Source organism: Rhinolophus hipposideros (assembly GCF_964194185.1).
Source record: "Rhinolophus hipposideros genome assembly, chromosome: 19".
Taxonomy (NCBI): Eukaryota; Metazoa; Chordata; class Mammalia; order Chiroptera; family Rhinolophidae; genus Rhinolophus; species Rhinolophus hipposideros.
Window position 1 is genome coordinate 3891815 of NC_138065.1, and position 23188 is coordinate 3915002.

General features: G+C 57.3%; 2 protein-coding genes across 9 annotated transcripts in view; one reads left to right on the plus strand and one right to left on the minus strand.

Annotated features, from left to right (window-relative positions):
• The first annotated feature begins 281 nt into the window (after window positions 1-281).
• Window positions 282-14524, plus strand: CELF3 (CUGBP Elav-like family member 3). 7 transcript variants are annotated; one of them, XM_081025295.1, is made up of 14 exons: window positions 282-329; window positions 1078-1183; window positions 2340-2422; window positions 7418-7466; window positions 7907-8032; window positions 8165-8244; window positions 9203-9346; window positions 9597-9738; window positions 9918-10067; window positions 10401-10466; window positions 10636-10752; window positions 11001-11144; window positions 11843-11979; window positions 13575-14524. In XM_081025295.1, the coding sequence occupies exons 4-13, from the start codon at window positions 7418-7420 to the stop codon at window positions 11968-11970; spliced, it is 1146 nt and encodes a 381-aa protein (XP_080881421.1). In that variant the 5' UTR covers window positions 282-329; window positions 1078-1183; window positions 2340-2422; the 3' UTR covers window positions 11971-11979; window positions 13575-14524. The 7 variants fall into 7 exon arrangements, with proteins under 7 accessions (XP_080881421.1, XP_080881420.1, XP_080881419.1 ...); XM_081025294.1 differs by having other exon boundaries at window positions 7904-8032; window positions 10639-10752; window positions 13575-14329; XM_081025293.1 differs by having other exon boundaries at window positions 283-329; window positions 7904-8032.
• Window positions 14525-18951: 4427 nt separating this feature from the next.
• SNX27 (sorting nexin 27) overlaps window positions 18952-23188 on the minus strand; it is a 63621-nt gene continuing 59384 nt past the window's right edge. For both annotated transcript variants that reach the window (XM_081025521.1, XM_081025522.1), the window contains exon 12: window positions 18952-22467. In XM_081025521.1, the coding sequence (XP_080881647.1) occupies window positions 22420-22467 (48 nt within the window). In that variant the 3' untranslated portion in view covers window positions 18952-22419. The remainder of the gene's footprint in view (window positions 22468-23188) is intronic.

The following is a 23188-nucleotide window of genomic DNA, read 5'->3' on the forward strand; positions in this document are numbered from 1 at the left end:
GACCCCACCTTAGGGCTCCTCTATAAATTCTCCATCTTAGAGCCTTGCCCAACTCGTGACTGGGGAGTAAGATGGGGGAAGGGTTATTATCAACAGGACCAGCTGCTCTTCTGGGGGCGGGAAGGGAGTCGGGGAGGAAAGAGATAGAAAGAGGGCGTGGCTCGTGTCTAGATTGTGCGTCCCTCTCCAGGGTACGGAATTTGTATTCCACCCCTGAGACTGACATCACTGATGTCAGGGGAAAGGAGGTGGGAGTGGGGAGGGGGGTGTGGAGGGGGGAGGTTTTTGTTGAGGAGAGCGCGGCCGGAGAGCAGAGCTCCGGGACCCAGGTGACCGGGAAAGCAGGCAGCCCCAGCAGCGGGAGCAGCCAGCAGCAGCCCAGGCCCGGGGACCGGGGTGGGGGTGGGAGGGGGGCTGAGGGGAGGACCTGACGGGGGGCGGCAGGGCAGAAGGGACCCCCGGAACCCTGCCGCCATCAGAGATCGAGCATCTGGCATCAGGGATCTTCGGACCCAGCAGAAGCATCAGCCACAGGGGAGGTGTCCTCTCAGGGAAGCCAAGGAGAGCTCCACCTGCCCCACATCAGGAGTCCCCCCACCCCCGTGCTGGCAACCATAGCACGCCCCTAACCCCTCAGCCTCCATCCCCATCGCCCTCCTCAGGCCCTTTCCCCCACCTCCAGCTCTCATCTCAGCTCCCAGTTCCCAGCGCCCCTGTTACCATCCTACCCTCTAGGTCTTGGCCACACTGACCCCCATCCTGGGCTATTTGCCAAATCTCCGGGAGGAGAGCGTTTGTTTGGGCTATGCCCCCTGGTGGCATGACAGTGTCTGCCTAGACCCCTGACCCCTAGCCCTCAACTCCCTGGCCTCCTTTGTGTGGAGAGCTGCTCCTCTGCTCAGCCTGTGGTTGGGGGCCCAAGGGAAAGCCAGCCCCCGCTGGGCCCCGGCCCCCACCATTGGCCTCCTTGCTGGGCAGCTCCCCCTGGCCTTCGGGCCTCTCCCTACTCCCCTCGGCCCCTCCTCCTGGGCCGCCCCAATGAAGGAGCCGGATGCCATCAAGCTGTTTGTGGGGCAGATCCCAAGGCATCTGGAGGAAAAGGACCTGAAGCCCATCTTCGAACAGTTTGGTCGGATCTTCGAGCTGACAGTCATCAAGGACAAGTACACCGGGCTGCACAAGGGTGAGGGGTCAGGCCAGGCTGGAGGGAGTCCGGGGAGCGGGCTGGAAGGCCGGGGCTGGGAGGAGGGGTCAGGCCAGGCTGGAGGGGCGGAGTGGCCAGAAGCAAGAGTTTCTGGGCTGGGGAGTGTGGCTGGGGGAGCTAGAAGGGAGCTCAGCCAGGGTGACCAGGGGACCCGGAGTGAGGACTGAGTGAGGACTGCCTTTTGGGGGCAAGAGTTGTCAAGGGGCTGCAGAGAGGTGGATCCCAGAGATGAGGGGGTGTCGTCGTGGATGAACTGGAGGGAGGACGGAGGAACCAGAGAGCTGGGCAGGGGTGTGTGTGTGTGTGCAGGACAGAGTCGTAGAGTCTCAGATACTGTTGGGATGGAGGTCGGGACACAGGGTCAGGCACTTGACCCGGAAAGAGTGGACGTGGACGGGGCAGGGCAGCTCCCGGCCTAAGGAGAGGGACCCGGGCAGGGTAGGAAGGACTGAGGCTGGTGAAGAGCTGGGAAGTGTGGGGGACTCGAAAGTTAGGAGGGCTGGAGGCCAGGAGAGGCCGTGCCCCAGACCTGTCCAAGGGCAGTGTGGCCAAGCCGGCCGGGCCCAGGCAGGACTTGGAGAGCTCCAGGCACTGGGGGTCAGAGGGCCACACTGCCTCCCCTCCACCCGCCAGGGGCTTCCGGCTCCTGCTCTTCCCTTTCCTTCTCCTCTATTCCACCTGCCTCCCAGGGAGTTGGAGAGAGATGAGGAAAGAGGGAAAATGGGAGAGGAGAAGGGTGACGATGACCAAGATGGAGGGAGGTGGAGGCGAAAGAGGAAGAGGAAAGGAGATCAGCTGAGGAAGAGAGAAATACCACACTCCACGTCCTTGTCTGGCCATCACATGCCCCTGTCCTCCCCCCACACAAAGCCCCATCTCCCAACAGCCCCCGTGCTCCCCCTCTCCCATCCCCACCACCATTTAAGCCTCCTGGACTCTGGGTCTGGCCCCACGTCCATCAGCCCGGAGATCCCTGGGCGGAATGTCTGTCCCCTCTCCGACACCTCCCCACTCCAGCAGGCAGAAGGTGGCAAGACTGGACGAGGTTCCCAGGCCTCCATCTCCTGGGGGGGAGCCTTTTAGGAACACCAGGGACTCACCCCCCACCGGGTCTCTCCGCCCCTGCCCTCCTCAGGATGTGCCTTCCTGACATACTGTGCCCGCGATTCAGCCCTGAAGGCCCAGAGCGCCCTGCACGAACAGAAGACGCTTCCGGGGGTGAGTCCCGGCCTTCCCAGGGCCAGGGGGCTGAGAAGGGCCTTCGCAGGGGCAGGGGGCTCACCGCCTTCCCAAGACACTGAGTAGCTTCCACCTCCGCTCCTCCCCAGGCGTCCCTCTCTCCTCGCACTCCTCTTTCTTGCTGTAGATGCGTGCCTCTCTTCTCACCTGGAGAGAAGCGATTAGTGGAGTAAATGTAACCTTTGCGAGGAACAGATGCAGCCCCTTCCCCACTTCCCAACCTGCCCGTGGGGCGACACTTAGAGGGAGAACCTAGTTGACTGGGAGGTGAGGGGAGAAGACTTTGGACACCAAGCGTGGGGCACGGTGAGCAGGAGGCCCCCAGGCTGTCTTTTGTGGCTCTGGGGAGGAAGTCTGGCTGTGAGCTGGGGGAGGGGTGCCTGCTGCCTGAGACAGGCCGCTGGGGCCTGCTGCCCTGGCATCCATGTGCTGGCTTCTGAGCCTGGACAGGCTCACCTCCTGTCTCCCAGGAAAAGCTATGGGAACAGGGCCACAGGGCATCAGGGTGAAGCAGGGCTGGGTGGGCCTGGGCTGGGAGAAAGCCCGAGGGGCAAGCATGGGCAGGGGACGGCGGTGTGGAGGGCCAGGCTCGACCCACCAAGGGTGGCCTCGCTCCTGCAAGGCCAGAGCTCTTTGTCTGTTCCTCTCAGCCAGCAGATTTCCCCCGGCCTGGGCTGGCAGGGGCAGGTCCAGAGAATTCAGTCCCCTGCCCCCCTCTTCCCGTTACTCAACCTTGGGGGGAAAGACGTGCCATTCGCTTTTGCTCTCTCTGCTTCTAGAGTCTCCAGCACAGTGAACTGCAGGAAGTACTTCCTGAGAGGTCACTGCGTCCATCCCTTCAGCAAACATTGGCTAAGACTGTCTGGGTGCTGGGGACACAGCTGTCCCAGCCTCTACTCCACCCCCCATGTGGGAAATGGAGAGTGAAGCTGATTCTCCATTGCTTCCTGGGAGGGACACAAACTAAATGGAGGGGAAAGAAGGTGGGGGATCGAGGAAAATTAGAAGTGCTTCAACCACTCCCAACTTCCAACCCCCCGCGTGTCTGTGACCCACCCTCTCTGAGGCCCCCAACCCTTGAGTACCACTAGGAAAGCAAATTGACGGCTGTCACCCACTATCTGACCCCCGGGCAAGGCAGCCCAGGATAGTCATTGCTCACAGTTCAGGTCCATGCACATGTGTGAGCAGGCTTGGGATTCCAGGAGCACGTGTGCACGTGCACGTGGGGCACCTGACAGGCCAGGTGTGTGGGTGTGGGCACGCACATCCCTGGGAAGCCTGGTTCCAGTCAGTCCCTTCGCAACTTTCCTTCCTTTCCCTTTTTCTCCCTGGAGGCCCCTGGCAAATCAAGTTTTCGCTCCATTGCTTTTTCTCTGTTTCTGACGACTCCCCATCTCTGAGCCCCTGCACACACCAGAGGGTGAGAGAGAAGGTAGTGAGAGGAAGGGACGCTGGAGCCTGGGGGTGGACAGGAGCCCTAGGGCCATCTGTGCCAGCTGGGGGCATCAGCCCTGGGTCTGTGCCCCTCCAGCTGCCTGCATGGCTCAGACAGGGCTCTGTCCTGGGTGTGGCAAGGCACTGCCTCCCCTTCCAGAGGAAATAAGGCTCAGGCTGGGAGGTGAGGGAGAAGCCTCACCTGGTTAATGATCACCTGGCCCTGTCCCTGAGCTCCCAGGAGACGCTGAGTTCTCCACTTTGGCTCTTGCCCCAGAGGACAGAATGCAGAAGGGCCTGACAGTGCCTCTAGTAGGAAATGGGGGGTTCTGTCCTCCACTGGGGGTCCCTAGCTGGAAGCTAGGTCATTGTAGGGAGCAGATGTCTGCGACCAAGCTCTGCCTGCCCCTTTGTGTCCCCAGGTCTCCTCTCTGCCCCCTGCCGTCCTGGCAGCATTGTTTCCCCTCAGGCAGTTGAGTGTGTATGTGTGTGCACAGTGTGCCAGCTCTTGCACAATTGTGTCGGGAAGTTCTTCCTGCCGTCTAATCCCCAGGCCCTCCCACTGCGGGTTCTTTTTTAACAGCATCATTTAGTTTTCCTTTCTCCCCATCTTTGTCACCCCAGAATCTGGAAGGTGCCATCATATTAAGGTGACGCTTCAGGCTGCAGAGAGAAAGAAAGGGGGCTGGACCTGAGCCCCATTTCCTTTTCTCTCCACTAAGAGTACCCAGGAGTGGCTCTGCCACAGGTCCCTGGATTCTTCCTGCCACCAGGGTGTGACCTCCTGGAGGTGGTGGTGATGAGAGAGACTCCCTCTCCCTCGCCTGCCCTTCCCCCTTTACTTGGGCCAAAACCCCACTCTGGGGACATGGGCCCCATCAGCTTCTGCTAGCCCCATGGGGAGGACCTGTGTGTGGCCTGGGACACTGGGCACATGTCTGGAGCCAAGAGTGGCAGGGCATCAGGCCTGTGCCCTCAGGAGAATTAGATGAGTTCTTCTTGGAAGTGGGGTCTTCGCTATTGGTGAGGAGGACGAGGGCCTTCTAAGTGACCATGTTGATTGGGGGTCTCAGTGTCACTTGGGTGGAGTACAAAAAGCCCCTTTTTCTTTGGGAGGTCCTCAGGAGGCCTTATCACTTAGCAGGTGGTAGCTAGGGAAGAGAGGCACCCGGGGCTGGGTTGCCAGGTAAACAGGGCCCAGCTGGACTCAGGGGAGGGGGCAGGTGTGTCCCAGCCAAGCTAACAAAGACTGAGCTTCCCACAGGAAGTGCCAGGCCAAGAGGAGAAGGCTGGCAATGGGCACTGGGGCCCCCCGAGGGAGGCTGTCTGGGAGGGAGTGTGGGGGACCCTTCCATCAGTGTGGGCTGTACATTTGTGTGTCTATGTGAATCTTTATCAGCTGTGGGTATTTATTAATGTGCTATTTTTGTGCCTGGGAGTCTGTGCAGGGAAGGATGGCATCCTTTCTCTCTGGGGCCCAGGTTCCCCACCCCAACTAGAACAGCAAGTCCCCAGGGGCCTGCTGGGAAGGGGTCAGTGGCAAGCATGAGAATTACCCCGACACTGCCACTGGGCCCCTGGTTCTGATTCGTTCTTTCTCTCTCTCTCCCCCATGTGTGTCTGCTAAGGTGTCTGTGGGGGTATTCCCTGATTGCTTGGGTCAGAGTACAGGAAAGGAGGGTGAAAGACCAGAGCCTGAGCACCCTGCCCCCCACCCCTTCATACACTCCTCCCCCCACACACCCACACACCCACTCCTGAGGAGATTGGACCTCAGATGGGATAATCCCAGATTGGTGGTGGATAAAGGTGGTGGATATGGTGGTGGATAAAGCTGGGGGAGCTTGGCCAGAGGATTTGTGTAACTGGTTCCCCCACCAGCTGCTCTCACATCCAGAGGTGGGGGTGGGCAGGGGAGGAGTATTGGTTGAGGTGGGGCTAGATTTGATCGTGGTTGGGAATCACAAGCCAGCAGAGTCCAGCCAGACTGGCACAGTGTGACACCAGCTAGGGAGGAGGGTCCAATGTGAGAGGGGGCGGGGCAACTATCAGTTCTGCCCTTCTCTGTGCTGCGTGGTGACACACAGCTCTCCCTGCTAGAATACGAGAGCTGAGGAGACCTGGCTCAAGAGGCCTGATCCAGCCATTTCACAGATAAGGAAGCTGAGGCCCAGACGAAAGAAATGACTTTTCCAAGGTCACTCAGCTAGTGATTTGCAAGGCCAATCCTGAATGTCCAATGCTTTGCCTGAGGGTAACTTTAGCCCCATCCTCAGAATGCAGATGAATGCTTTCTTCTGTGAATTTATTTATTTTTGTCACTGGAACTAGGACTGCCCTGCCATCAGATGAGTGGGGTGACCAGTTGTATCCCCAGGGGTCAAAGTCTTCAGCAGCAAAATATTTTCAGACAGGAAATACTGAGTCCTTCCCTTCCTTCTCCAGTTCCTACGAGGCTCCCCTTCTGGTTAAGGAAATCAACCTGCAGGAGTCATTCCCAAGTCCTCTCGCCGGAAGACAGGCGAGAGCATGGGGAGAGGAACTGGGGTGTCTGCATTTCCACTGGAGGCTAAACAAAGGGAGACACTGCAGGAGAAGGAGAGAGGGGAGAGCTCTGGAGGGCAGGGAGGCTGGCCAGCACGGGACAGCAACCCTTTTAGAGCTGTCTTGGATGTGAGACACCAAGGGTTTGATCATGGGGAAGAAGGCAAGAGAAGGGACAGCATGGCCCCTGCAGGGCCTGCTCAGCACCCTACCTCCAGAATCAAGAGGCTCTCCTGGGCCCCTCCCCCACCTCCCAGCCCCCCACCAAATCCTCCACACACCCCCATACCCTGTTCCCACCCCCCCTCCCCACTCCTTCTCGGGTGTGTGGAGCAGCAAAAGTGATGACGTCACCACGGTCGCCAGGGCGACGGGGACGGATAAATCAGGCTGAGTGGGCGGTTGCCATGGCGCGCATGCATTCTCCCGTTGCCACGGAGACTGGGCATCTGCTCCCTTTGTGCTGCCCGAGTGCCTTCCCCCTAGGGTCAAGGGGTGTCGGGGGCAGAAAGAGAGGCAGACACACCTCTAGGGGTCAGAAGGAAGTCGGGGCATCTGTGGGGCTCCCTCAGTCTAGAGTCTTCCTTGGGGCTCCTTGATGGGTGGCCACTGTGGCGCCTGCGGTGTAGGACGGGGACAGCTCTTGTTGAACAGCCCCTTGGCTGGGCTCTGTCAGGACCTGGGGCCTTGGGCAGCCTCATTCTCCCCTAAGGACAGCAGTAGTGGTCCCTGGCCCAGTCGTCTGGGGCCCCACCTGAGCCTGGCACCATGCCCCACGAGCATCGTCTACATCCTGCCCTTCCTCCGGCCTCTAATCCCCTCCGGTCTAATCCTGGACAAGATCAGGCCCCAGGGTTGCCTTCCCATCAGCGACTCAGGGGGCTGGGGAACCTCCCGGGCCTGGGGCTCGCTCCCTCTGGCCTCCTGGCCTGCGGAGGGCTCCTGGCTGTTCAGAGGAGGTCCCCAGCAGTTGCCTTCTCTTCTCTCCTTTAGATGAACAGGCCGATCCAGGTCAAGCCAGCCGACAGCGAGAGCCGAGGAGGTAGGTTCTGTGCCTTTGGACCCAGTCCCTGTCCCTCAGCCCGCAGGCCCAGAGCTTGGAGTAGCTGAGGGGTAGGCAGCCTTTCTTGAGGAAGAAAGTCAGAATTCTGAAGGGTTCCCAGTGCAGGTGGGCATAGGAGTCAGCGTGGCCAGAGGGGACATGTGCCAGCCCATCACAGAGACGGCAGGACTGAGGCCCGGATGGCACGCAAGTCCTTCAGAACGGGGATGAGCACTCTATGCAACTGTACCCATCCCTCAACCATCCCACCTTTCACACCCTAGAGCCACTGGTCCCCAGGGTGAGGGGATCGACTGGAGCTCCAGGGAAGAGCGGAAGGTGGAGGGAGGGCTTCCTGCCTGTCCCAAGCTGGGCCAGAGCTGGAAAGCTGCCAGAAGGCCCTGACCCTGGCCTTTCTCTGGTGGTCTGTCCCCCAGAAGACCGGAAGCTCTTCGTGGGGATGCTAGGGAAGCAGCAGACAGATGAGGACGTCCGGAAGATGTTCGAGCCCTTTGGGACCATAGACGAGTGCACTGTGCTGCGGGGCCCCGATGGCACCAGCAAAGGTAGCCCCCACCCCTCCCCCACCCAGGCCCTCCTGTCCCTGCCCCACTGGTTCCTGGAGGGGGGGGCACAACGACTGTGGAGGCCTGGAGGCTGAGCACTCACCCTTTCCCTTTCCCTCTTGCACACTCTAGGCTGCGCCTTCGTGAAGTTCCAGACGCACGCCGAGGCCCAGGCGGCCATCAACACCCTTCACAGCAGCCGGACCCTGCCGGTGAGCCCGTCCCCGCCTTCCTTCCGCCCGTCCAGCCCCGCCTGGCCCACTGCCAGGCCCTGGCTCAGAGGGGCCAGTCCATGCCGGACAGGGTCTTTGAATTGATTCGGAAAGACTTCTCAGGCAGAAGAACTGAACCTCTTAGGGACACTTTCACATTTCAAATAGCATCTCCCTACCTCTTACCGCCACGCGGGACCCTCACCTTCAGTCCAAATGGCCTCCCCCACCCCTCAGCCCTCTCCTTCATCTCCTACCTCTTCTCCCACCTTCCCCCAGCCCCCCCCCACTGGCTGGGCATCAGGACACTTGCTCGGAGGCCCCACATGCCCTCCGCCCATGGGCAGCAGGTCAACTGCACTCATGGGGGGCTTCCCAGCGGAGCAAACCCCTAAACCCGAGCTAGCTGGCTGCAGACGTCCCCCGGCAGCGGCTGGGCAGTGCTCAGCAGGGATGGCCGCTGGGGACAGGGAACTGGGGACAGATTCTAGGCTCTACAACCGTCCTCGCAAATGTTCCCGTTTGGTTGTTTGGTGCCAGCTGGTATTAAAATGGGAGGCTGCACCCCGAGAGTGAGGCCCGGGGTGTGGGGGAGCCGCAGGGCAAGCCCCGCCGGGGATTAGAGCTTCTGTGTGGCGGCCCCACCCTGGGGACGATGTCGGGCTCCTGAGTCCACACGGGGAGGCCAGGGGTGCCCCGTGCCTGCCGGTGGGCCCTTCCCTTTCCAGGCACTTGCCTTCACATTCCTCAGCTTTCCCGAGTCTCTTGCACAGCCTGGCACGGGGTGCGGGGGGGGGGGGATTGAAATCTCCCCATTTGACAGAGGCGAGATGGCGGCCGCCCTCGCAGAGAGGCCAGGCCACGCACGAGTGGGGGGCCTGAGCCCGGTCGCCCGGGCTCTGCGCGGAGACACCCACCTCTGTCCCTCTGACGGCCGTGGGGGGGGCCCCGTGCGCAGGGCGCCTCGTCCAGCCTGGTGGTGAAGTTCGCGGACACGGAGAAGGAGCGAGGCCTCCGCCGGATGCAGCAGGTGGCCTCCCAGTTGGGCATGTTCAGCCCCATCGCCCTCCAGTTCGGAGCCTACGGCGCCTACACTCAGGCCGTGAGCACTGCCCCCTGCCGGCCGGGCCCGTATCCGCCCAAGGCCCCGGGGGTGGGGGAGGGGGGTGGGGGAGGGGTGGGGGGTGGGGGAGGGGTGGGGGGTGGGGGAGGGGTGGGGGGTGGGGGAGGGGTGGGGGGTGGGGGAGGGGTGGGGGGTGGGGGAGGGGTGGGGGGTGGGGGAGGGGTGGGGGGGCGGGCCGCCGGGCAGGGCGCAGGGGCCTGTCCCCACTGTCCTCTCCCCCTGCCCCCAGCTGATGCAGCAGCAGGCGGCCGTGCTGGCGGCTCACAGTGCCTACCTCAGCCCCATGGCCACCATGGCTGCCGTGCAGATGCAGCACATGGCCGCCATCAACGCCAACGGCCTCATAGCCACTCCCATCACCCCATCCTCAGGTGAGGCCCGCGCAGGGCTGTGCTGGTGGGCATGGGGCAGGTCAGGGGCTACCCCACTGCGGGCTGGGGAGGCAGGCCCCGGGGTCAGACAGCAGCTGGAGTCCTCCCGTCTGCGCGCACACCTGCTGAGTGGTTGTCTGTATTTGTGCGCGGCCTTCTGTCTGCTTTCTCCTCCCCAGGAACCAGCACCCCTCCTGCCATCGCTGCCACGCCTGTCTCGGCAATCCCCGCTGCCCTGGGTGTCAACGGTTACAGCCCGGTGCCCACCCAGCCCGCCGGGCAGCCTGCCCCTGATGCTCTGTATCCCAACGGGGTTCATCCCTACCCAGGTGGGGGTCTCTGCTGCCCACCCCTGTCCCCGGCCACCACTCCCATCACCGGCAGCCATGACACATGATCCTTCTCCAGGCTTGGGTTGGTTATAAGGCCTTTCTCCTGCTCTGTCGTCCTGGGCAGGGATGTTCTTTCCTGATCATAAGTAGGGAAGCTGAGACACAGAGAGGCAAAGGCACTTGGCCAGGGTTGCACAGCCAGTCAGAGTCCAGTCTTGCTAATGCCGGCTCTCCCCTCTTGCCACTGCTGTGTGCATGTCCACCCACTCCTCTCACACCCATGCTCACGCGAGGCTCTCATCCCACCTGCCCGGCCTCTGCTCTCCCCAGCCCAGAGCCCTGCGGCCCCCGTGGACCCCCTGCAGCAGGCCTACGCAGGGATGCAGCACTACACAGGTGAGGACCCCAGCCTGCAGAACGGAAGGAGGCTCCGAGCTGGGTCTGGAGTGGCTCAGACACCTCTCAGCCCTCCCACCCCCATTGCCTGGGTCAGGGGCAGGGCTGGCAGGGAGGGCCAAGCGGGGGTGTCTGGGAGCCCCGCTAGCTCTCTGTCTCCCCACCCCAGCAGCCTACCCGGCAGCCTACAGCCTGGTTGCACCTGCGTTCCCGCAGCCCCCTGCCCTGGTGGCCCAGCAGCCCCCGCCACCCCCCCAGCAGCAGCAGCAGCAGCAGCAGCGGGAAGGTGCGGCCCTTCAGGCTCAGGGGTGCCCTTGTCTGGCGGGGACGCGCACGCAGCCACACCAAGCCCAGCTCTAGCCCCATGGGTGGGGAAGAAAGCGAGTGGGGCTGAGGTGGCTGGTGCCCCGTCCACATGTTGGGAGCCATCCGTGATTCAAGGGTTCCCCCAGGACCTGCTTTCCCAGGGGCCCTGGCTCCTTGCGTCTGTCCCCCAGTCACCGAGCTGTGCCTTCTGTCCCTGCTGCCATCCAGGCCCTGACGGCTGCAACATCTTCATTTACCACCTGCCCCAGGAGTTCACTGACTCAGAGATCCTTCAGATGTTTGTACCCTTTGGCCATGTCATCTCAGCCAAAGTCTTTGTTGACCGGGCCACCAATCAGAGCAAGTGTTTTGGTAAGAATATGATGACCTAAAAGATAAAAGATGGCACGTTTTTGCCAAACTCCAAATGAGGACAGTCTGACACATTGGAATGCACTTATGGTTGCCATGGGCCCGTTATTTGGAACCCAAATTGTCCAACAGTCCAAAAAAAACATTTTGTACGCATTCAACATCCCAGACCAGCTGCTGCCCAGGCCCACCTCTCCCTCCAGAAAAACGCAGCTTCATTTTTTTTCTCCACGAGACCTGATCGGATCCGTGCTCCATGAGGTCTGCAAGAGGCTCGGGAAGGGAAGGTTTAGTCCCCAAAAGGAAGGCTTAGGGAGTCGGGTTCAGTTGCCTTCACGTTTTTGTCTGCAAGTCTCCTTCAGGGCAGAAAGGGAACAATTTTGCACCCCCTGCTTCAGAAGTCGTTTAAGGTCTGTAGGTGCTGTTTTCAACCAAGGTTCAGAGTGATCCAGGGTAAGGGAGGGGCTGCCCCTCAGAGAACCCCGGGAAGAGGGGCCCAGCGTGTGAGTGGTGGGCTGGGCTCACTCATGCCACCCATTCATCAACGACTGCTGGCTGAGTGCCTGCTGCCTGCTGGGCAGCTTTCCTGGCAGCTTTCCTGGCGTTTGGGGGACCTGGAAGCAGTAGGGTGGGGTGGGGAACCAAGGAACACAGGAGAGTGAGGTGAGGCGGGCCGCCCTTATGCACTCTCACCTCAGGCTTTGTGAGTTTCGACAATCCAGCCAGTGCCCAGGCCGCCATCCAGGCCATGAACGGTTTCCAGATCGGCATGAAGCGCCTCAAAGTCCAGCTGAAGCGGCCGAAGGATGCCAACCGGCCCTACTGAGGTGCCCAGGTGGGTCCTGCCTCCGTCCTGTGAGCTCTCCAGCCCCGCACACTGCAGCCAGGGCCCTCGCTTGGCCTGCTCCCCTTCCCCTCAGGGAGGCCTCCCTACCCCGACAGGGCCCACTCCCTCAGCTGTGCCATCCAAGTCTCACACACCCCATTCACACATACACGTGCATGCACGCACCCTCATGCACGCACGCGCGCGCGCGCACACACACACACACACACACACACACACACACACACCCTATGACCCCACAGAGCCAAGTGAGGGGTGTGTACATATCTGTGTCCACTCCCCAGATCTTCCCCAGTATTTGGTCTCGTCTGTCTGGTCAGCGTCCATGTGTCTGTGTGTCTCTTTCTTTCTGGTTTTCAGTTGGGTTGGAGTGGAATTAAGGGAATAGGGTTTGAGGATTAAGGGGGCTGGAGGGTCCCAGAATCACTGGCTCCTGGAATATCTGTTCTAAGACATGGGACATCAGGTCCTCGGTGCCCTGGACTCCAGGTGACTTTCTTACGTGGCAGTGGACCCCTGGGACAGTAGAGAGTGTACAGAACAAACTGGGGGAGTCCCAGCCTCAGGCATCCCAGGAGCAGCCTTGGTGCAGGCAGAGGAGGCTGAAATGCTGGTCTGCCTGTGAATCCCACAGAACAGGTGCCCTCCACCCCCCTGCCCACCGCCCCGCAACCGCAACCGCACAGCCCAGAGCCCTGAGCTTTGGGTCCTTTTATGTTCTCTAATCTCCTTTGGACCAACCCCCCCGAAAAATACAACCCAAGAACAATACCCACGTTTTCTGTTTCTCCCCCTTTCCCCCCAATCCTGGCTGCTTAACTCCCCGCACCCTGGGGGCCCCCCAGCCCAGGGCCCGTGTCCATTGTCGGCCGAAGCCCCCATCCCCGGACCCTGCTCCGGGCCCCTGTAAGTCGCATGGAACGAGCGTGTTGTCTTTGGAGCCAATTGTTTGTTATTTGGGGAGGGGGCCGTGGAGGGAAGCGCCCCCCAGCCCAGGGTCAGGGCCGGGGGCAGCTCGCGGGATGTGCTTGGTTAACAGTGGTTGGTGACTGTGGTCTGTGTTCTGTGCGTTTCTCTCTGGCTTCCTTCGTTCCTTTCCCAAAAGGAATGAGCACTCCCAACCAGGGTCTCCCCCAGAGGCCCCAGGCCCAAGCACAGCCCTGGCCTGTCCCTTGGCCTGCTCTGCCCTCCCTTTTGCCCACGTCCCCCTCGCTTTCCCTAGGTGTCTGTCCAGACACGTACCGTCTCCGTTCTCTGACTTCTCTCTGCCTGCCTGTCTGTGGTCTCATTTCTTTGCCTCTCTCCCCTCTAGTCCCTTTCTCCATATCTTCCAGCCTTCCTTTTCCTCACGGGCTGTTTTAACTATTTCCTTCCTGATCTCTTTGGCTTCTTGTGTCATCCGCCCCCTCCCTCCCCATCTTCTCCATCCCTGACCCTTGTCAAATGGCTGGGGGGCCGGATGGGTCCGCGGACTGAGGCCTTTTGGACGACCTGCCCTCCTCAGCCACCCCAGCCGCCTCTGCCCCCGGAGCCTGGGACCTGGGATTTGCCCACAGCTTCACCCATGTTTCCTTCCTTCACAGGTCTGGAGACACCACAGGAAGGGGCACCTGACCCCTCTCCCCACGACTGGCCCCAGCCCTCTCTGCACATCTGCCCTGGGCCTTGATTGGGCTCTGGGGCAAAAGCTGCTTCATGGCCCTGGGGGCACAGGACACCAGCCCACTCCTACCGCCCGCCTCTCCCAAAGGGCCTGTCTCCTCCCAGCTGCCCTTTTGGCCTTTGTGAGGGAGCAAGGAACAGGCTGGAAGGCTCCTGGGTGTCTGCCTTCTGTGCCCAGCTTTCGCACTTGCCTCTTCCACCAGCGGCCTGGGCTCCCACACACTCCCCACCCACCCTCGTCCCAGCTTCGTCCCCGCTTTAGGGGTTTCTCAGAAGCTGGTTCTCACGCTCCCTGCCACCCTCAGCTAGAGGTAGGATGTCCTGAACCCTGGGCTCCCAGCCCTAAAACTCACTGCCTCCCCCAAGGGCCCCCTCCAAGGAGGGTGTGGGGGAGCCCTGAGGGCTGCCTTCCACCAGTCAGCCACAGAGACCCTCTTCCTTCCATGAGGAAAAGACCTCCCCCGAACCCCTAAAAATGTTTACAGTCTCTGCTGGTCCCCTCCGTGTAAATACCACCACCAGCCGTGCGTTATCCAGCCCGGCCAGGCCCGGACGCTGCCATCTCTCTTTCTGGGAGTTTAGACAATGTTTCCCTTGGATTTTTTTCTCTCTTGATTTCTCCCTTTGCTTTGGGGGGGTAATTGGGTATTTGGGCGGAGGGGTGTGGGGAGGGATAAAGGGCTTTATTACCTGATCATTTTCTTTAGGAAGAGGTTTTAGGGAAAAGAAATGGGTGGGGGCGGGAATGGTAAGGGGAGACTGGGGAGTCCGTTTCAGACAGTTCTCTATGCTTAACTTATTTATTTATTGCATTTTACTTTTAAAGAGTCCGTCTTTTCTGTCTAAATAAAGAAAAAAGTTTAAAAGCATCAAATGAAAGTCTTGGAAGGTGGAGGGTAGGGTTTGTGCCCACGGGAGGTGTGGTGTGGCGGGGGAGGTGAACAGGGAGGTTTGGGAGAGAAGACTGTCAGGAAGGGCCAGCCCTCACCTCTGAGCAGGTTTACGCCTCGATCGTGGCTCCGTGACCCTTTTCTTCTGCCCTTCTGTGGGGCTTAATTCTGGAATGTTCTGCAGAGCTGGGCACAGAGGGGAGAAGGCAAGTCAGCAGGCCCCTCCTACCAGCCGTGTCCCTCTGAAGGCTGAGGACTTGTAGCCTCACATTCCAGACCCCCAGTCCTCTCCTCGTTCATGTGGTTGAGCTGCCCCAGAACCCGGCCCGTGGAGACACTGGGATCTAACTACCAGCACCATTATGAAGCATTTCTCTGTGTGATGGCCCTTAACGTGCATTTCCTCACTTAACCTGCCACCAACCCTGTCAGACAAGACAGAATTTGACAGACAGGAAACTCAAACCTACTAAGGGATGGCTGCAGGAGTGGAACCCAGTTTGTCAGACTCCCAACCCATGATGCTCTAGGCTCACAGGACCAGCTAGCTGACCTTTGACCCAAGACAAAGACCCCAAGGAGCATGAAGGAGTCTGTAGCCTGATCCCGTCAGGCTGGCGGGCTGCGGGAGCCCTGAGGTCCCTCCAGCTCCTAGCCCCGTCTCTGAACTGCTTTAGGACTCACACAGAAGTAGCCTTTGACGTCACAGCACATGGGCCGTTTGCTGCTAGGCAAGTACCTGTTACCCACCTTCATTATGTTCCTGCTCATGAACTTGCTCACCTTCCAGCCACGATCTGGTCTCAGGCCTGAGAGGTTCTCTTGAGAGCGTGAGACGAGGAAATCCCACAGGCCACCCCCACCTCCACCCCGTACTCTGCCTTCTCCTAAACTGCCCCAAACTAGAACAGTTACAAAGAGAAGCAGCCCGTGAAGTCCTCCAGAGACATATCTGGGGACAGTTTCAGGGAGAAAAGTCTCTTCGATCGGTAGAGATCAGGAACAGGGCCTCAGACGGAAGGAAGGGAACCCAGTCGAGATGCTTAGCAAGTACCCTGCACCTGAAACCTCAGGTAAATAGAGACAGGTGTTGGGGGGGGGGCGTCAGAGATGGGAGGCGGTGTCTGTAAGGAAGACAACAGGAGTTGGTCGTAACGTTATGATTTCTCCAGCTGTCTCACGAAAGCTTCGCTACTTTCTCGGTCAGAATAGAAAGATGGAAGGTGGATTTTAGACCAAAGGGCATCTCCCAGGGAGACGTGGGGGTTCTCCTTGGATGTGAGGGCTGGGAGGTAGTGGACCAGGAAGTCTTCTCCTTCCTGGCTTCCTCCCAGATCTCAGACAGCCCCTCTCACAAACACTGAGGACTACATTTATTGTCTGTCACTGCTCACTGCTGTCCCCCTTCCCTGCAAGGCTGCAGCCACATTTTCTCCAGAGAAGCAGGCGGTAATTAAGGTTGAATGATGGGGATGAAAGAGCCACAGAGGGGTATTTTGGGGGAAACAAAACAACCTCAGGGCAGGGATTCTCCAGGTCCTTTGACAGGAAAACGTAGGGGGCCACCTGAGACAGAAAAGGAAGCTCCTAGCTGGTTTCTTGTACACACGCCGATTTTTCAGGCCTCATATTGGCTTCAAAAATATTGGGAAGGGTAAGAAGGTGGGGCAGTGCTGTCGGCTGCTGATGTTCACTAACATCTCGTTGGCGCAGGAGAGGCCTCAGTGATAAAATGGGACAGAAGAAACAGGAAGGGATGACAGTGATCCCCTTACTTTAGACCAAGCAGGAGGAAACTCAGCAGCAGTTTCTTCCAAGACAATCAAGTGGCAGCTCACATGTTGATGGCGTAGAGAGGAGGGGAGGGCACATAAGCGAGCGGCACTGACAGGCGAACAGCAGAGGTTGGGAGAAGCCTTACAGTTAGAGACGAGAATATGGCAGGGGAAAGGCCTGGGTAATGCCTTCCATGCACTCCCATCCCATCTATTTTTAGAGCTTTCAGATGTATAAATGTCATGCAAAGTGTCCCATTTCCCTCGGGTTGGACCCTGCTCCTAGCCTGAGCGCCTCAGCCTCTCTGACTTGCAGGGTTTCCTTTGTCTTTTAATTCTCCTACGAGGCCAAAGCCTTGCACAGCCTTGCTTCTCGTACCTGTGACTGAAGAATCCCCACTTGTGGCCAAGCCTCCCCCTTCTCCGCATTCAAGAACTTGAGTATCCCTGGCCCAAGCTCCTGGTTCTTAGAAGAGTCTCTCTCAGGCCCCCCTGTCCAGTCGATTTCCCTGAGTGGTCAGCCATCTTCCTCTCGCTCCCCATGAATGGGGTTCCCCCTCCAATACATTGCATTCTCTCATCTGCTCAATGAAAACGATTCCCAGTGACGCGTCTCTAACCTCGTTTTCCTCCTGAACTCAGTTTCTTCTCTCAGACTTCCGCACTCGTAAGTGGCACCGCTACGGACCCGCTCGAGCCAACTGTTGACGATGCCCTTCTCTCGCGCCTCATACCCGCTCCAGCTGCGAAATCCCACTGGTTGTGTCTCTAGAACATCTGCACTGCCATCAGCACTGTCCAGGTCACCCTGGACGCCGGCAGTGTCCTCATCCTGCCTGCGTTTCCCCTTCCGCTCACCTCCAAACAATGCTCCATAGAGACCAGCTGTCTTCGGCAGGTTCAGCCAGGTACTGGGTACCCACACGGCCTCATCCACCACTGTATCCCCATTACTCTAAACAGAGCCCGAGACATTGGAAGGTGCCCAGCACGTAAGTCTTAAGAAGTAACGGGGGAAGAAAAACTTAAAAAAAAATAAGTAGTAACGGCTGGACACCTGGACACTGCCTCACCCATCCCGAATCTACTACAGGCCTGCTAGGGCAAAAGCTAAAATGTTTTCTCCCCCAAAGTTTCAACTCTTAAATATTTCTTTCTAGTCACCTAGACATAAAACCCTGGGAGCCTGTCATCCTTTCACATAAATTCAATGTTACTCAGTAGCAAAACATTTTACTTCCACCATTTTTCTCATATCCATTTCCCTCCTTTCAGGTGTCACTGCCTCCACTTATTCAGGAATCACAGCAGTGGCTCATTGATCTTCTGTACAGATTCTGAAACATCAATGTTTCTGAACTACAGCTGATTGGGAAAAACAACAAAACTTCTCTGGTTCTCTCCCCTCCTCCTTTTTTTTCATAGAGCACTTCACCCTGGAATCAAGGTTCTCCCATGTTATTCCTACACATACCCTAAGTTCTAATCAAATAGGACTATCTGTCTGGACAAATTCCTGCCCTCCCCACCCCCCGGCCATTCCCAATGACTAATGTCCGGCACCTAACGGCTGAATGAAGTTTTCTGAATGCCTTCTGGTTGCAAACCTGCTCACCCTAACAGTTCACCTGAAGTACCACTTTCTTCCCGACCATTTCCTTACTTGAATGCCTTCATCCAGGGGCTTTTCTCCCTTTTTCTAGCCTTAGGGCACTTAAACCTTCCACTGTTGTGTCTCACGGTCATTTCTCAGTGCTCAGCTGGTAGAATGTTCTGCTTTGCTCGGATCTGTTGCTGCGTCTAACATAATGCCCTTGACAATATTTGTTGCCTTTAACTTCTGGATTCTTTCCTCGTTAAAGCGAAACAATTTCCCCCATTAGGATGGTAATTTTTCTCAGATTCCGATTTCTCAACACAGAGTAAGACCCAGAACATCGTCTCTCTCTGAAGTGCCAAACTCGTCCTCACTCTACGGTCTTCAATCAAGCACGTGGTTGGGGTTGTAAAATACAACAGGAAGGTTCATAAACATGATCAAGGCATCGATGGAGCAAAGACGCCGAGCTTCTCAGAACAGATTCAGCCTGGATCCAACGAAGCAGAGTTCTCTGAAGAGCAGGTGCTCGGGCCGCAGCACCTGCAGCTCCTCTGTGACGGCAAAGACCACGCAGGGCAGACGACTGTTCCCAGGGTGTGGGCAGAGGGGACAACCCGACTGACCGGGGCTGTGCTGCACCCATCAGGGGTAACATGCACTTTTCAGGTCACATTCCAGAAAGGAGTCTCCCGAGTCATTTGAAAAAGGACATGTCTACATGTCGCCAGAGGTAGGGGGACAGTGCTAAGCTCTATCCTCAGGAGGCTGACGGGTTCTGTCTGCGTAAGGCTGAGGGAGGGAAGTCCTGTGAGCCAACATGGATTTAGTGCAGACTGGCGCAATCGAGTCTGAGATCTGAGAAGAAGATTCAGAGGAGCCACTGGGCACAGGTTAAACAGGGCCTCCAGGTTCTCCTTTCCCACCCCTCCTGCCTCCCCATGTTCAGGCCAACCCTTCTAACTCAAATCCCCAAGGTCCCTCTTCACTTCTTCCCACACAACCCAAAGGATTTGTAGTCTAGGAAACCAAAAAATAGTTTCATCAATAAATCAATTTATTTAAAAGAATATGTTACAATTAATTACACTAAGTGACATTACCAAACAATTTTAGAGTGGTTAGCTCTAGAACAAGGAATGAAAGAAACACTGTTAGCCATTATGTGTCTGCGTATTTTCTCTTCACATTTCTTAAATCACAAATAAAAAATACAAGATACTGCAGTGAAAATACAATTAGAGTTTCTCTCAAATAAATTAAAAGTGTGCATGGCCTGGGGAAAACTGAAGCCCAGCTCACTGGCTTAAAAAGGGGGCAGGATATAAAACTGGAGTCCAAGGTCAGCCGTTGGCCAAGTGCGTTCCCGTAGCCCTCCCCCCCTTCAATGCCGACCCCTGAGCCCTAGGCTTCCCACACTCCTGAGATTATCGCTTGGACAGACCTGATGTCGTAGTGTGAGTGTGAGCCAGGCCCGCACGACGTGCTCAGGTTCAGATGAGGGAGAGCTGGGGCGCCGACGCCAGTCACTGCCTCCATGGTCTCTGAGTACCCCTCAAACGGACGCTACTGTGACACGAATCTAGTGGAGGAACCAGGCAGCGTGCTGGAGTCCCACAGACCAAATTGTTTCTGCTGCTGAGTCGGTTCAGCCAGAGCACGATGGACGGCGAGAGGGAGGTCGCGGCGGTCCCACCAGGTCTAGACACTGCAGACCAACCAGGATGCCGTCCCTTTAAGGAAAGTGTGTCCACAGAGCCTGGCCATCAGTTGGCAAATTCTGAGATGAGAGATGTGTCACCTCCTGCCAGTGCCCAGTATGTTGGCTCCAAGCACTGGATTTGGAGCTCCAGGAGTGACCCGGAACTACTGGGTGACCAAAGGATGGGACCATCTGGCCAGGCACAGGGCTGCTGAGGCCTCATCTAAGTGCTCCCTGAGAGCTCTATTCAGGGAGGCGCTGCCCTGGGCACACACCTGTGCGGAGCCAGGGGAGGAGAAAACCGGAGGGCAGGATAAAACTAGAAAGAGCAGAGACCCTAAGCATGGCCCGGGACCTGCATTTTCTCCTGATCCATAAAAAACTCGGAGCGTTTCCCAGAGGACAGAAACTGAGTGTGGAGGGGGGGACGACAGAGACCAGGAAGACCTGCAGGCTCTGCTGGGGCAAAGCTGGGGCAGGAGAGCCCTTCCGGTTCCCGGAGACAAACTGCAACAGAAGCCTCCCTGGGCAGAAGCCAGGACCAAGACAGGAAGGAGCAGGGCAGGAAGTGCGGGCCAGGGGGAGGAGTGTCACAGGACACCACTCCATGCCAGCAGCCTGACCCTCAGCTCCAGCCATGCGGAGGCGCACGGGCCTCCAGGCCTCCCCACACCCCCTCCTTCTGCAGCTGGGGGCTTTGTCAGCGGTCCAGCCTCAAGGAGGGGCTGTTCCTACAGATTCACCCAATCTCCAAAGCACCCAGTGAATTCTACAGCAGAAAGGGACCCTCTCGAAGGACGTCCACTCTAAGGGCCTCGCCACGAGGTCTCAGATCCGGAGGGCAACATCCAGGCTGTCGCATGGCCTCCTGCCCTGTTCATCCCTACCCCACTCAAAGGTGGTGGCAAAAGCCTCTTTAGTAACTTGGAGTGGGAAGTCAACATATCTTCTTGCCAGGGTCCGGTGGCTCATTATTAAATTCATGTAGGCCACAGGAAGTTAATCCTGTGTAAAAGCCTTCAAATCAGGGCTCATTCTCTGCAACTGGAAACATTCAGCATTCTGACACTTTGCACGGGACTCCACCTGGGTTTGCAGAAGGGGAGAGAAGACAGCACATCCTATATGATCCTACACTCCCCTGGGGCCAACGGCTGCCAGGGTGACAGAGTGAGACAGAAAGAAAAGCGGCCTCATTATGACCTGCAAAAACAAGTTACAAAGAAAAGAGACTTCCAACCACCCACCCAGCACCGCTCCGTGGAGCTGACCACAACCAACTGCGGTGGCCTCCCAGGCAGACAAAGCACGAGAAGCCACCCTACAGAAGTTTTTGTTTAGAAGGTAGAGAAGGAAAAAGAAAAGGAGGCTGAGAACGCCAGCCCGGCCCCAGAGCCTGGGCTCCAGGCTCCAAAGTTCTGACTGCCAGTCAGACGAGGGGCTCTCACCAGACCAAGTCTTCTCTTCAGTGTCCTTTTCACTGCAAGCTGAGATCCAGCCCAAATGAACTGTATCGCTCCTGCTTCTCCCTGGGTCCTAGCTGGACTGGAGGGGCTACGGCTGGGCTGGCGCAGACCCTGAGCCAACCAGGCCGTGGGGATACGGGCAGGTGCCTCCCCACGGAGCTGTTTCAGGAAGTCACGGAGGGTGTAATGCTTATGGGTGGCGAGTGGTCAGGAACTGCATGGGGAAAACCTTAGGCACACGGCATCTCTGCGTGCCCTTCCCCTCTACGTCCAATTTGTGCCTAAACATATCAGCTTGACCTCTCTCTGGTCCCCAGTACTGTCCCTGCGTCAGAAAAGGCAGGGAAATAGGAAATGACGACCATGAAGTGTTTCTGGTTCCTGTGGCAACAACCTCCTGGGCCCATCCTCCCCACATTCCAGGCTGGCTGAGGGAAGGCATCCAGGCCCTGGAGAAGCAGGAAGATGTGGAACGCGGCTAGAAAGCCACCAGTGGGACAGAGATGACCCGGAAACTGTCTCGGAATCAGGAGGCAGCACCACGGCTTCAGACTCGCCTGCAGCCCGCGGCCTTGCACCTTGCAGCCCTTCAGAAACACGCCTCTTTCTCCTCCCCAACAGCCTCTTGGAAGATAAAGAAACTATGCTCCTTGCTCCTCAGACTCTGTGGTAACCCATGCACCAGAATCTTCACTCAATACAAAAAAGGGGCAAAAAAACCCAAGCAGGTTGTAAACTTTTCGAGTCCTTCATGAGGAGAGGTATTTTCCCTGTAAAATATTTTTTTTTCCTTTTTAAAGTTTGTTTCAAAATAAAGAGAGCAAGAGAGAAGTCATGAATTCTAGTGAAAGGTGTGTAAAAACACAAGCTAAAAAAGGTACTGCCATCAATATGAAATTTAAAAAGAAATATATATATGTATATACGTGCAGCTAATTTGTGTATATATAATTTTTACATACATATATATATATGTCTGAACAGTGCAAACGGAGGGAGTTCATAGTTCCAGTTTAAAAATATAGTACAAGGAAGGAGAGTCTGTTGGTGTGAGGCCCGGGTGAAAGGACACAGAGACCTTCGGAGACTTGGTTCGGCTCATTTCCTTTCCTGTCTTAACTTAGTGACTCCTCGTGCTGACCAACCTGTTGTTTTCTACCAGCTCAATTCCAGAGACACGAAATTCAGAGGGATTATTAATAATATTTAGTTTAGGGCTTCTGAATATAATGACTTTTTTCCTTTTTCTCTTTTGTGTTAATGGTTACTCTGTCTGGCATGGGAGACGAAGGATGAGAGGATGAAGGTGAAGAGAAGGGAAGGGGAGAAGGAAAGGCTAGGTGGCCATGTCCCTCTGCTGTGACCTCGCCATCTGGAAAATGTTCTGAAAGGAAAAGAAGAGAAGAGTTATTGGGAAGCCCCCGGTGTCCACGTCTCCCTCACCCGAGACAAGCCCTCAAACAGAAACGGACAGTGTATGACCCAACGACTCGATCTAACTGGACTCTTCCCCTGATAGAACCTCCCACCTAGAATCACAGCCTTTTAGAGCTGGAAGGGACCTTGGGGCTTAATTATCTGGCTCAGCCTTCCTGTTTTACACATATACGAAAGGATGAGAAAACTGCGCTCTAGGGAGGCTGGTTTGCCCGAAATCAGAAGAAGAAAAGCCAGGAGAGAATCCAGCCATTGTGCCCGAAGCCCAGCCTCTTCCGACTGTACCAAGAATATCTATTGCCACATTCCTGCCTTTACCTGCTGAACCTCAGAAACATTTTCTTTGACCATAAGTAGCTAATTACTCAGAATCTTCCAAATTCTGCTCCAGCACCGGCATATAGATAGCAAAGCAGGAGCAAACCCCATTCCCACACACACGTTCCTCATTAGCCTGTACAGACTGTCGTTGACAGCTGCCCTGCTGGGTCAGGAACAGATTGGGGGGTGACTTGGTAAAAACAGGCAAAGGAGGGTCCACGAAGTCACGAGAGGGCTGAGCATACAGCCGATGGCCACAAGGAGACGGGAGGGGGCAGGGCTTTTTCCAGTCCACCCAGCACCCCTAGCAGTGTCCTGACTCCTACGGGGTGAGCGGTCCCAGAGAG

Coding starts and splice junctions, on each gene's coding strand:
- CELF3 (XM_081025296.1), top strand. CDS start 1,039: ATGAAGGAGCCGGATGCCATCAAGCTGTTTGTGGGGCAGATCCCAAGG. Junction 9,739..9,917: donor TCCCATCACCCCATCCTCAG/GTGAGGCCCGCG, acceptor TCTCCTCCCCAG/GAACCAGCACCCCTCCTGCC. Junction 10,467..10,635: donor AGGGATGCAGCACTACACAG/GTGAGGACCCCA, acceptor TCCCCACCCCAG/CAGCCTACCCGGCAGCCTAC.